General features: G+C 41.7%; 1 protein-coding gene across 1 annotated transcript; it reads left to right on the top strand.

The window, feature by feature from the left end:
* The first annotated feature begins 8880 nt into the window (after nt 1-8880).
* On the top strand, nt 8881-12586 carry LOC115685563 (inactive TPR repeat-containing thioredoxin TTL3-like). The gene is made up of 6 exons (XM_030610637.2): nt 8881-10025; nt 10780-10975; nt 11065-11237; nt 11321-11654; nt 11774-11970; nt 12312-12586. The coding sequence occupies exons 1-5, from the start codon at nt 9103-9105 to the stop codon at nt 11924-11926; spliced, it is 1779 nt and encodes a 592-aa protein (XP_030466497.2). The 5' UTR covers nt 8881-9102; the 3' UTR covers nt 11927-11970; nt 12312-12586.
* Nucleotides 12587-13946: the final 1360 nt, after the last annotated feature.

Below are 13946 nucleotides of genomic sequence, written 5' to 3'. Positions count from 1 at the left end.
GAGATCGAATCATAAACCTATCCATGAGCAATCCCTGTCAATGTGTGGTCATCCTAGTTGGGCCCAAGACTAGGCCTGAAGCATTCATGCCCAAACTTGTCCAACATTCAAAACCCATTTCATTTGTGAAAGTGCAGCAAGTTCGTACGAACTCTATAAGGAAACCCCTTGTCTCTAGATCTGCCCATCGATCAAGCCAGTCCAAATCCACCCTTAGCTCAACCTGCCAACGATTATGTCCAAACTCCTCCAAATCACAATTTGGTCCGTCAAGCCTTTACGCCTACGATTTAGATCTACTCGGATCAAGAAATATAGATCTCACATGAGCTGTAAGAAAACTCCACATTTTGAAGCCGAGGCCACTATCCACCCCAACACGACTCCTAGGTCGGCTCGCTCGTTTAGCCGGTCTAGTTCCAATTTCAAAGAGGCCAAACAGAATTTTCAGACTCATTAAACTCACATGCATGGTACGCGCATCATATATGCCAAATCCCATGTCCCATCTCTTTCGCTTGGAAAAGAGACGGCACATGGTTAAACAGAAGTTTTTATGGCACATAGAGTCCAGAAAAACAAAATCATGTATAATTTCTTTGTTGGTTGGCCATACTTGGGAAACTTCCTTATCGACTTCCAATTATAAATGCTCATTGCTCGAGGCCTTTTGTATCTTGGCCTGCTTCCACAAATAGTGTGCGCTCGCGTATGGCTAAAGTACTCTCCAATCCACATTGTTTCCTTGACCTTATGCCACAAGTCCAAAACCCTCTGCTTGATTTTATATATAAAAAAAACCCATAATCTTTTTCAAAAATAGGGGAAAAAAGGGTCAAAGTTCATATAAGGTTTCAAGCATTTTTTGTTAACGAAAGTAACAACTTAAAGTCAAAGGTCACAACCAGAGGCGAAAATTTCATAACCAAAAAGCAATTAAATCATATAAGACGGGCTCTAAATCTTATCTCTTGTTAATCTCGGCTTCCTCTTTCTGGGACGAATGAGAAGGTTTGTCTTCCCCCTTTGGCTTATCGGACTTCGTGAGGGCATATGCATGCTGGGATTTGATTAGCATAGCTCGATTTGGCATGAACCTGACCATATTTATGATTACTCTCTCGATTTGATTAGTCTTCGAGGAGCCTATCTACGACTTAGGGGCAGGCATATTCCTTTCCACTAAGGACCACTGCGAAATACAGCAAGATATTGCCGAATATAGAATGGCTGAGGCCCTTTTTTGTGCTTTAGGAGATGCTTAATAATCAATTAGTGCATAGATTAACAAAACTAAAATCCGGGCGGTCCTGAGCGATATCGTAATGTAAGGCCGACAGTCGTATGCGCCCTCCTAATCTTAGACAGATTTGGGAAAGAGAACGCGCAAATCTGTTTAGTCTTAGCTAATGGTTCATTGGCAATGTGGCGTGGTCTGTCTGGCATAAAAGAATGTTGTTATGAGATTTTTTTACAGGTGTGTAGCACCCAACATCACATGTCACATGCCTAGTTCCCCTTTGATATATACCTGACTTGGTGTAATTTATTACACCACAAGCGATACTCATCTTAATGCGCGAATCCACTCTTGTGCAAATTGAATTTAGCAGGATCAAGGATCAAACACCACTGGCTGATATAATTACTTTGAACTCCCACGAAACCTTTTTGTACCCCGATATTGCCGAAACGTCCGACCGACGCAGACGAAATCTAGCTAAGAAAAATCGACGACGACGATGACGAACCCTTTTCTGCCCCCCTTCTTTTCCTCTCAAATCGACACATTTCATGAGACCACAAATCAATTGCTCCTGACCGAAAAGAACGGGCTGCAGTTCGAGAGAGCCCTTCTTGTTTGTCTCCCGAATGGCTTTGACATTGATGTTGTTTAAGCAAATTCTCCTAGCAAAAGTATATACAAACCCGGACAACGATGGAACTTCTGCCGGTACGCCAAAGGCAAGTTTTGCTTCCTTAGGGGGAGAGAGACCTATGGTGAACCTAGGGACGTCAACAAGCGAGAAGACGTTGTAGCTCCTCCTCATGACCATCTTTAATTATCTCCTTTTAAATCCTCTAGTAAGTTACATGGGTTGGGTGTGGGGAGGGGGGACATTGGGTTCTCTGACCGGCCCTGCTGGCACGGCAATCGAACGTCGGAGCCTGCCTCCGATTCCATCTGTACATGTCGATAATGTCAGAAACCATCCCCACTTCGTCTCTCCATTATGCCACCTACGTTCTTGGCCCCACCCCTCTATTTTCTATTTGTTTTCATTTGCAATTTCCTCTCCCATTAAATTATTTCTTAAAAACAACCACGGGTTTGGACCTAGGCCTGTATTTAAACTGCTTCATCCTAGGTCTCGTCTGGACCTCGGGATCTTCGGGATGTAAAGCAAAGAGAAGGTATTCCCTTCTTCCGGAGAAGATAAAGATTCGGGGGGAATTGGAAGTGCAAAATAATCACGAAAAATAAAAGAACTTGCTGCGAAAATGAAGACGGATATGTGGTTCTGCTATTAGGGTTTGTGGATCCTCTAGCATTCTTGCTATTAATTATCTGTTTGGGAGAATTAATGTTGTTGTCGATGGGGAACTGGGCACACAGTTGGAGTTTTTGTGTCAAAGGAAACAAGAAAAGAGAGATGGGTCGAGAAAACTGGACACAGCTATGCACACAGACTTTCACCATGAGACGTGCCCACCAAGAGTGGAAACAGTCTCGCATCATGGACTTTGCCCACCACACCGCATGACCCACCTCATGTTTGCTAAAATGACCCACTCACTCAGTCATGATGTTATCCAACACCCGGAGCGATGTTTGATCTATCCTTATACGCAACATATTCATGTGACGTGCTAGCGTGAAATTTCCGATCAACCGGCATTACTTTTATCCGTCGAGTTCATCCCGAAGTCAAAAAATGAGATTCCCTAGATAGGTTTCGGTTTGCGGGACCCCGTTTTGCTCGAAGACTGATGGTTGAAACAATCATGGAATTGACATAATCGATCCCTTGAAGTTGAAGCTGTTACTTTACCCTTGGATTCATTTATTTTCCTCATTCGGTCCTATGCTTTTGCTTGTGATTGCTTCTTCGACGAATCCAAGTGTACTTCCTGTTCACAAACCATCACATGTGTTGTTTTGTGAAGACTAGCCTTTTTTTGTGAAGGGGTCGAAAGAGGTCTTTTATTTTGGTTTTGGTATTAGGAAATATAAGGGTAAAAATACACTAATTACGCTGCTCACTAATTTCTTGGCAGAAAAGAAAAGAAAAGACTCATTCTACCAAAGGTTAGTAATTTCTTATGCACATTTATACATATAACTCAGGCAAGGCAGTCCCTCGCTCGCGGTCGGCGAGGGCGGCGCTTACCAAGTCGGGTGAGGGCGATGCCAGCCCCCGCCGAACATTACCTAAGACCGGCCACCGGCAAAAAGGAAAAGAGAAAAAGGCAAAAAAAAAATTTAAATTTTAAAATTTTTAAAAAATTGTCCATGTCAGCGTAGGCCGGGCCACATAGGATGGCCAACACTAACTAGACCACACGTTAGCATTTCTCGGTCAAAATTGACCGAAAGGACTGTATTGGCAAATTATAAAAATGTTTAAAATTAAATTGATACAATTGAAAAGTCTATGGCTAAATGGCACAAGTGCAATGGATTTAGGATATTTTTTTATAATTTTCCCGATTTGATTTGTCTCCATAACGTCCTAACTCTTATTATTATTATTATTATTATTGTTGTTGTTGTTATAAACATACTCATGCGTTTAATTAAGACATGTGTTTTAGTATAAATAATTCATTGTATCCATTTTCAACGAATCTTCCTCTTTCGATGATAAAAAAACTGAAATTTTTAGATCATATTAAATAGGGACTAGATAAAAATAACAAATTCCTAATTGTTATTGTTATATGACATGGAGAGGTATTGTAATATCGAGAGAAAGTAAATAGAAATCATCAAAGTAAACAATGAACAAAGAAGAGTTACATTTAGGGCATGTTAGGCAACCGGCCAAATAGTGCTTAATTCTATTCTTTTGTTCTTAGGAACAAAAAAAGAACATAAATCCGTTTAGTAAATTTTTTGTTCCCAAGAATAGTTTTGGAACAGAATCAATACTCAAACAAAAGTTGATTCTTGATTCCAAGAACAAGAATCAGAAAAAGAAGAGAATTTGTTTTTTTCTTCTTTCTTCTTTCTAGGCCTGTGGCCTGTGGCTGGTTCTTCTTTTTTCATAGCCAGTGGTCAGTGGGCGGCGACCGGCAATAGGCCAGGGCTGGCGAGGGCGAGGGCGAGGGCTAGACCCTCATGGCCTGGGCGAGGGCCGTCCTCACCAGATCTAGAGAGGGCGCCCCTTGCCCAGGCCACGAGCGGCGAGGGTGGCACTCACCGGCCTTTTCCAGCCTTCGCTAGATCCGGTGAGGGCGGCTCTCACCCAGCTCGCGAGTGTCCAGCCCTCGCCCTCACTGGCGAGGGTGGCCCTTGCCTGTGGTCGGCGAGAGTCGCGATGCCCTCACCAGCCATTGGCCAAGGAAGGAGAAGAAGAAAAAAAGAAAGAGATATTAAAAAATTCAAAATATTATTAATAAAAAGAAATTTTGTGCAATTACCAAACGTATTTATGTTCTTTTTCTATTCTGGGAATAGAAATTTTGAGTAGTTACCAAACGCCTTCAAATACTCAAAAATTATTTCCGGGAACAAAATAAAAAAAATCATTTCTGAGCAAAATTGTTCCCAAAAACATAATGATTGCCAAACGCACCCTTAATGTTGTCACAACATCAAAAGTCACTAAAACCAACGAAGTTGAACGAGGCAAGCACTAGGAGGAGGGAGGATCTTACTTAGAGTCGAGATGAATTGAGAATACACGAAAATTCTCCCTGCAAAGAGAATGATCGACATTTTGCAAATTAGATGTCCAAACAATACTTGTTAAGGACACTAATAGAGAGTACTTCGTAATAATAATTTGATATAGAGTGTCGTCGTTGTTTTACTAGAAGTCCAAGTGACATACGGGGCTGTAACTAAAATTTGGTACGCTGTCCTATCTACATTTACCAAACTTTAGTATACCTTTCTCTAAATTAAATACACTATGATCTCCAATAGTTGTCATCTAATTCACCAAAGTGGTCCACCAAAGAATCAGCATCGAACCTAGTCTTGAAACCAACATTTGCTCTTACATGTACTGCCCTGGTTGTCCTAAATCTGACTATGGAATTTGTCCTGGGAAATGATTTTTCGAAATTACAACTTCTTTTTGAAGACAATCGGGAATCAAAACCTGGCAAAACCAGCAAGTAGTAGGCGCATTGGAAAACTCAGGTCATTTCCTCTTTGCCTTTTCTACCTTGACAGCTTTTCTTCTTCTTTTTTTTTTTTATCAAGGCTACCAGTAATTAATAGGAGGAAATTATCATTTCTTCTCAAAATGAAACAATGCCTCACAAGCTAATACTAGTGATTTTCTAACTCCGTTTATTTTGCGAAAAATGAATGATTTGGAGGACATTTTTCTAAAAAATTGTAGCTTAATATCTCTTAAAATAATTAATCAATAAAAAAGGTTTTCACTACCAACACCAATTTTATGTATGAACATTTTCATGGACGACGAAATAGGAAAATATTTTTATTCATTCATTTTTGTAATTAGTACAAGCGATAATTTTTAAAAATATATATTTTTCAAATCATTCATTTTCCGCAAAATAAATAAAGCCTAATTCCCTTGTTTATTTCTTTGGGATGATACCACAAAAAACCCCAAACTGGTACACCTGTGACAAATTTACCTTCTGTTAGCTTCCGTTAAATTTTACCGTCAAATTGCTGAATTGGATGACATGTGGCAGTTAACGGATGTACCAGTTTAGGATTTTACCTCTCGGTTTGTCATAAGTTTATGAATTTTCGTGGTATTTATCCAATTCAACAAAGGGTAAATTTGTCACAAGTGTACCGGTTTGGGGTTTTTGTGGTCAAAAAATTAATTTTTGATAAATTTATCACAGGTATACCAATTTGAGGTTTTTGATGATCAAAAATTAGTTTGAAGTAAATTTATCACAGATGTACAGGTTTAAGGTTTTTCGTGGTATTAACCATTTTTATTTTGTCAGTTTCAATATTTGGTTTAGGGAAACGGGTAGGTTCTGAGTTCTACAAACCTAGAACCGGCATTTCGGCCTTAATACCGGGGATCGAACTGGTTACCCGGTAATCGGTTTAGCTAATCCAATTCCTAGGTTGAACTGGTTCTAAACCAACTTTGAAGCCTTCCCCGGTAAAAAAAAAAAAAAACTTTTTAACCCATCAAGAATTGAAGCATGGTTTTCAACATGAACTTATAACAACAAAAGCAATCGACCAACACCTATTTTTGGAATGAAATGGGGCAGCTTTCATAAAGAATTTGGTTTTTTACCCAAACTACAAAAATGGGTCGATCCCTTGCTAGAACCGGAAAGAGGACCAAGGCGGTTCCAAAATCGACCAGTTTGGTTCCTAAAAGGGTTACAAGATCAATTTCCAATTCTAGGAGGGGGAATCGACTTACCTTGAAACCGCTAACCCCAAACTTGCTACAGCACTTTCATGTTATTAACTCATCTGGTTTCCCCATAAATTACATTTTATCTCCTCAATCTGATCCTATTTTTCCTCTTTTTTTGACGATAATCCACGTGTAAATTGATGAGTTTTGGTGGCATTATTCATGATGGTCCAAATAATTTAGGAAGGCATCAAAGTTGGCAAAAGAAAATTGCTTAGGCCTTTTGTATCTAGAGTAAATTTCGAGGGGTACGAAATGTATTAAATGATGTCCTATTTGGGTAAAGTCCACGTCATCACTTTATTTACCCGATACCAAAAATTTAAGGTCCGGCTCCAATTCCAAGTACATTCACAATTTATGCTATTAACTCATTTAGGCCGGGAGTAGACTCACCTTGGAAGCTATAACCACGAACTTGCTCCTATACTTTCATGTTATAAACTCATTAGGTTTCCCCACAAATTACATTTTATCCCCTCGTTCTAGTCCTACTTGTCCTCCTTTTGTGACGATAATCCACATTTAAATCGATAAATTTTCATGGCATTACCCATGATGGTCCAACTAATTTAGGAAGGCATAGAAGTCGGCAAAAGAAAATTGCTTAGGCCTTCCGCAACTAGACTAAAATTTGGGGAGTACGAAATGTATTAAATGATGTCCTATTTGGGTAAAGTCCACATCGTCACTTTATCTACCTTACACCAAAAATTAAAGGCCCGGTTCCAATTCCAAGTACATTCACATTTTATGTTATTAACTTATCCAGGCTAGGAATCGACCTACCTCGAAACCGATAACCCTGGACTTACTACGACAATTTCATGTTATAAACTCATCGAGTTCCCCCATAAATTACATTTTATCCCCTCATTCTGGTCCTACTCTTCCTCCTCTTATGACGATAATCCACGTGTAAATCGATAAATTTGGGCGGCACTATCCATGATGGTCCGACTAATTTAGGGAGGCATCCAAGTTGGCAAAAGCAAATCGCTTAGGCCTTCCATAACTAGAGTAAATTCCGAGGGAGCACGGAACGCGTGGAATGATGTCCTATTTGGGTACCACACCAGAAATTAAATGCCCGGTTCCAACTCCAAATTTCCAAGTACATTCACATCTACCTCCCCGAGCAATCTCCATTCATTTCCTTTCTATCTCAAAAAGAAAAAAAATAAATAAATGCGAATAAACAAATCCACGTATACCCAGATTCATGCACTTTGGTGGTGTCCCTTTCTTTGCTGCCCCTTGTTTGTAGAATTAAATGCTCTCTATTTTTAGATTGTTGGGCTTGAAGAAACTTCCAAATCTAATTTATTCCAATGTGCACGAAAACGAAATTTTCAAAAAGAAATTTCCCTATTCCGAAGGGAGGAACGATATCGCCAAAATGCCATTCCGGTGATTTCTCCCGTGGCTAGCTCTTCATTCGTGCTCCGTGAAACTCGAGCCAAGAGACTTGTAATGGCCGCCTCCATACGGACTCCCGTTTCAGCCTGCCCAGATGGCGCGACATTCCGAGAAACCGGGATCCCCGTTCGTCTCGACTTCTTTCGAGTAAGAAGAGATCATTTACCGTATATAATGAAAACATCATTCAATTTTGTCAGAACTATTGAAATAGCCGTTTACAACATTATATATCGGGCGAATAAGATTTAAAATTTACCAGGACTTTAGAACATCGAATCGCGAAGAATCGAAATCATTCATTCTCGATCGAAAAGAGCGGGTTCATCCAATAAACACGTCGACCGATCAAGACTTTTGATTACACATTAAAGTAAATGGAAGAATTAAAAGGATTTGGTTAGGGGGGGGGAGCACACCAACTAAAATTACATAGGCCAAATTTTGGCATCAACTTGCCCTTTGCTTCCCCCTACCCTTTTTAACAACGAAGACCGTACCGTAATTTAGAAAAGAAAAATTACCGAAAAAAAAAAGAGTAAATGCGGCTGCCAAAATGGCTGGCAGAAATAATAAAATAATAACCAAATGAACAGAGCGCATAAAAAAAATAAAAAATGAAAAAAACTTCCCCATACAAAAATCATAAATCGATCCTCATCGTCATCGTCATCTTCTTTCTTCATCTCAGAGAGAGAGAGAGTCTCGTGAAGCAGCAGGGACTCTTCGTAGACGGAGAGAGAGAGAGAGAGAGAGAGAGAGCGCGCGCAGATCGTTCATCGCCGTGCCAGTTCGAGCAGCTTCTCTCTCTACCTCCGCCGCCGCTGCTCCCGCTCTCTCTCTCTCTCTCTCTCTCTCTCTCTCTCTCTGTGTTCCTTCTCTCCCTCTCTCCTGCCCACATTGCTGCGAGATCCAATCTCCGCATCTCTCCCTCTCTCTCTAGACGTCTGGCTAGTTTCCCGACCTCTCGCATTGCACGAGCGCCATCGCGAGGCGGCGGGATCTGGCGAGACACGGCGAAGCGACGCCGGCTTCGCGGTTTCCTTCGGGGCTCGGGGCGGCGGCCGCGGCGGCGGCGGCGATGACGGCGGGCGCGGGCAAGGCGGCGGGTGAGGGCGGCGGCGGCGGCGGCGGCATCGGCTCGCTGGCGGCGCGGTTTGCGGACTCGGCGAGCTGCGAGATGAACAAGCCCGACTACAGGGAGCTCGATCTGGGCTCGCCCGTCTCGCCGCTGATGGTGAGGAGCTCGATGAGCGGCGGCGGCGGCGGCACTGCGACCACGACCACGACCACGAACACCACCTCGAGTGGCTCCTCGAGTTCTTCCGGCTCGGTCTCGGGCAAGATGAGCGCGAGCGCCTCGAGCGACGCGGAGACTCTCCAATCGGCGACGTCGCGGACGCCGCGGCGGGGCCATCGGCGATCTGCATCCGCCGGGACCCCGTTGATCTACTCGAGCAGGAGTTGGGCTCCGAATTCGAGCACCGGTGGCGGCAGCATTGCGCCGTCGAATCAGCACGTGAATGCAGTGGGTCTGAGCGGCAACATTTGTCCGTCCGGGAAGATCTCGAAGCCGAATCTAACGAGTGCGAACGGTAACCGAATGGCGACGTTGAGCTCCGGGAGCGGAAACTACGGCCACGGAAGTATAATGCGTGGCGGCACTAGTACTCCGAAGACGAGTAACGGAACTGTAGCAGAGACGAGCAATGGCAAATCTGTCGGCGAATCGGTTGTTAAGAGAGGAATGGCGAGTTTAGATCCGGAGGATGTGAAGAACGCAGGGAATGAATTGTACAGGAAAGGAAAATTCGAGGACGCATTGTTACTGTATGACAGGGCCATAGCGATTTCGCCCGATAATGCGTCGTATAGAAGCAATCGTGCGGCGGCATTGACGGCTTTAGGGAGGTTGGGCGAGGCGGTGAGGGAGTGCGAGGAAGCCGTGAGGTTGGAGCCTGGTCATGGGAGGGCTCATCAGAGATTAGCTTCTCTTTATCTCAGGTATATCATTTGATCCGGTCCGTGATTAAGAATGCACATCCGACCAACTTTCTTGTGTCTGATATCTTGCCGACGCTGAAAGTTGCATTTTTTAGATTAGTTAGCGGAGAGATTACGCGTGGTATGCTTGTTTTTTATTTCAAATTTCACGAGTTCAATTCTGATTACCACAGGACGATTCTTTTTCTTTCTCGTAGTTTTCGTTGGACAGTTGAATTGGTTCTGCTGTGTCGTCAATAAAGGTCATATTTCCCTTAGACTTTTCCATGGAATTATCTGCAGGCTTTTGTCGTGATTGGTGTGTTGTGCTTTCATTCTCATACTTCTATCACCCAATAGGAAGCTGGGTCTCAAATTCTTGATGAATAGTTTTGGGACTGCTTTCCTTTTTGTTAAGTAGCGGTAGAATTCAACGAAGCATCCTGACTTTTCGCTGTCAGCCTTTTTCTTTAAATTTTCTTCTAATACAGGCTTGTTCTTTCCTATCGGTTTGTTTCGATTGATTGCTGCTCATGTGAGCGGATTACTGCAGATGCCATTAAGTTGACTTCTTGTGTGGAGAATTTCAGTTATTTCTTTTAACCGTTTTGGATTTTCAGTATGTTTCCCCAATTGATTTCCCTGTTTTTGAATTGATGCGGAATCATGTGATGGTAAAATGACACCAGTTCTCTGCTTTCTATATTGTGTACGGACACTTAGCTTTGAATGTTGATGATCTTAACTCACAATCTTGCACTTGTGTATTTCCAAGGCTAGGACAGGTTGAAAATGCGCGACATCACCTCTGTTATCCTGGCCAGCAGCCTGATCCATGTGAGTTGAGTAAGCTGCAATCACTTGAAAAGCATCTGAACCTTTGCATCGAATCTAGAAAAATTGGAGACTGGAAAAATACAGTCAAGGAATCTGATGCAGCAATGGAAGCAGGAGCTAAATCTTCTCCTCTGGTAAGAATCCTGGCTACAATGATTAATTTCAGCTATTTCCCTGACTGAAAGCTGGATGTTTGTTGACTCATCATGTGGAAAATTTGCAGGTTCTTGCTTGTAAAGCAGAAGCCCTGTTAAAGCTCCATAAACTCCAAGATGCAGAGATGAGCCTAAAAGCTATCTCCAATTTGCCCTTCTACTCACAAATTAAGTTCTGTGGCATGGTGGGTGAAGCATATGTGCTTTATGTTCAGTCCCAGGTCGATATGGCAATGGGAAGGTATGTTCCTGATACAGAATTTTGAGGATTAAGGGTGATTTAAATTTTGCAGGCAATTGAGAAATCGTTGTCGTGTCTTGCAGGTTTGATAATGCAGTCGCAGCAGTGGAGAAAGCTGGACGTATTGATTACAGCAATGCGGACATTGCATTGCTGCTGAGTAATGTCAAAATGGTGGCAAATGCTCGTGCTCGTGGTAATGATCTCTTCAGCTCCGGAAGATTCGCTGAGGCCTGTTCAGCTTATGGGGAAGGCCTCAAATATGATAACTGCAATTCGGTTCTTTATTGCAATAGAGCTGTTTGTTGGTCTAAGCTTGGATTGTGGGACAAATCCATTGAAGACTGCAACCAAGCTCTCATGATTCAACCAAATTACATCAAGGCGCTTCTTCGGAGGGCTGTCTCAAATGGGAAGGTAAATCAGATGTCTTCTGGTTCAAAAATCTGTTCCTCTTTTCTGCATTGATTTCTTCCGTTCGCTGTTTTTTGTTTGCTTTATAATCACATCTCTCTGAATTTTATCTGATGCTGTAGCTTGGCCGGTGGGAAGAATCCGTCAGAGACTATGAAGTTCTGCGAAGAGAACGTCCAGGAGACAGTGAGATTGCTGAATCTTTACGACGTGCACAGGTTGCTTTAATGGGATCTCAACATGAATGTCATAATCTGAAACCTTGTGTAAATTAGCCGGGATGTCTAAAATAAGTCCAAAGCTGCAATGCCATCCCCTGGTGAGCCACAATCTTGTCACTCATTCCTCCTTTTTTTTTTCCTCGTAATTTCATCAACACGTTTGAACTGATTTCCCCATCCATGTGCTTAAAAGTTGTTCTCTATTGGTCATCTGCTGTATCAATATTTCCTGGTCACAAGATTTCCGTAATAACTTCAACGTGGTTTTTCGCCCTGGCTTTTGCAGAAATCACTCGGAAAGTCTCTGTTTTTTCCCGTCATTTTGTGATGATGAATAAGGACCTAATTTGTCTCTCACTTTATTTAATGTGCAGAACTAATGTTGCTTATGCATGCGAGTTCATCTGACCATCGTCTTGATATGCTGTAATAATTTTAGGAATACACATGCAAACCAACATCAGTTCTTGTCCGATGGATCATGTAAGGCCGTGGATTTAGCCGTGTGAGAAGTGGCGAATGCCCAGATCACCCTTGATCGTCCTGAGCAGTCGGCTTCTGGAGGACTCTCAGGCACTGGAATTTTACTGTGACATAATCAGCTCCTTTATTATATACTTAGGGAACCTTAGATAAAATTCATCTCCTAAATTCAAGAATTGTGAAACAACTCAATTCTTTTCGCGAAGAACTTTATCTCTTGATTCATATTCATCCTCAATTCTACAGTTAATCCTTAGCCCTTCAATTTTTTGTGGCAGATCATTTCTTACGTGTTTACTACTCGATCCTCATTTCTACCGGAAACTTGCTCCGTTTCTCTCTCATGCAGCTTCCTGTGATTACATTGATCTGTTATCTGAATTCTAGTAGTTTACATCTCGAAGTGATCTAACATGGTTCTCACTCATTAGGCTGTGACCTTCCCGGAAATGAAATTCTATGCTCATGATTCCAGGAAGCTGTCCCTAATTGATTACCAAAATTGTTTACAAGCCTGTTATGTTTCTCTGTGTCGTTTCTCCGATCACAAAAAATGCATTTCCAAGCTGGACAGACGGTTTGTAAGCCGGAGGGCCGACGCATAAATCGAGTCGTGGAATTCTGCAACCAATTTACTTTGAGACGATTCGATCCTCTATGCAAACCGAGCCTTCTTTACGCTGAAATCACATAGCTTGTGTGGTTCTTTCTACGTCTCCAAGCTATATGTCCTCATTTGAATGGATGAAACTTTCATGAATAAACTAATTGAGTTCGGTTGCTACCTCGTATGCCGTCCCCAACGCTTTCGTGGGTGCTCCTCTGCGCAAGGACACAAACGATGGATGGATTCGCGCCGCTAGGTGAAGCAGTGAGGAGGAGCACTTCCATTTTCTTTCAAGTAGGTCTATCGAAATGGATCATTCTTAATCCATATTTTATGGAATGAGTTATTATATGGGTTAATTATATTCATGAAATAGGTCATAAATGAATTTAGAATTGTAAGACTTAAAATAATATGAGTAAGTGTTAAATGGGTTCACAATTTATTTAGACTCAACTCATCTCTATAACTCTTTCTTGTCTTCACTCTCTCTTGCATTCACTCACTTTGACTTTTGTTTGGATGAGTTTTTTAAAATTTGGTTAAATATATATTTGTTTTATTGATATGAATCTGGTCAGGGTTGGGTCGTTGGATTTGGTTTGCGTGGAAATAGGTCAAAACGGGGTAAATGAGTCAATTTTTTTTTATTAGAAAATGAGTCAATTTAGATCGGATTATTTTCAAGATAAATAACATCCATTGAAAGGGACGACAATAAATCCTCTCGATATTGGTGTCCAATTGACCATCCAAATGATTTCATGTGTATATATATGTGCTGATAACTAATTTGTGTCGCGCAGTATATAATTTCCTAAGAAATCCTCAAGAAGATTGGAGTCGTTATTAACAAAGGACACAACCAAAGGTACAGACATAAAATTACTCAAAAATATTAAAAAATCACAATAAATCGTTTCAATTTACCAACCCCAAGATAAATATACGGTGATCTGAATAAATGGATTTTTAAAAAACTTT

This window comes from Syzygium oleosum, unplaced genomic scaffold (assembly GCF_021117445.2).
Source record: "Syzygium oleosum isolate NSW1041296 unplaced genomic scaffold, Sole_v2.1 Sole_v2.10, whole genome shotgun sequence".
In the NCBI taxonomy this organism is placed as follows: Eukaryota; Viridiplantae; Streptophyta; class Magnoliopsida; order Myrtales; family Myrtaceae; genus Syzygium; species Syzygium oleosum.
The sequence above is the reverse complement of the archived record's forward strand: the minus strand, read 5'-3'. Positions and strand labels throughout refer to the sequence as shown.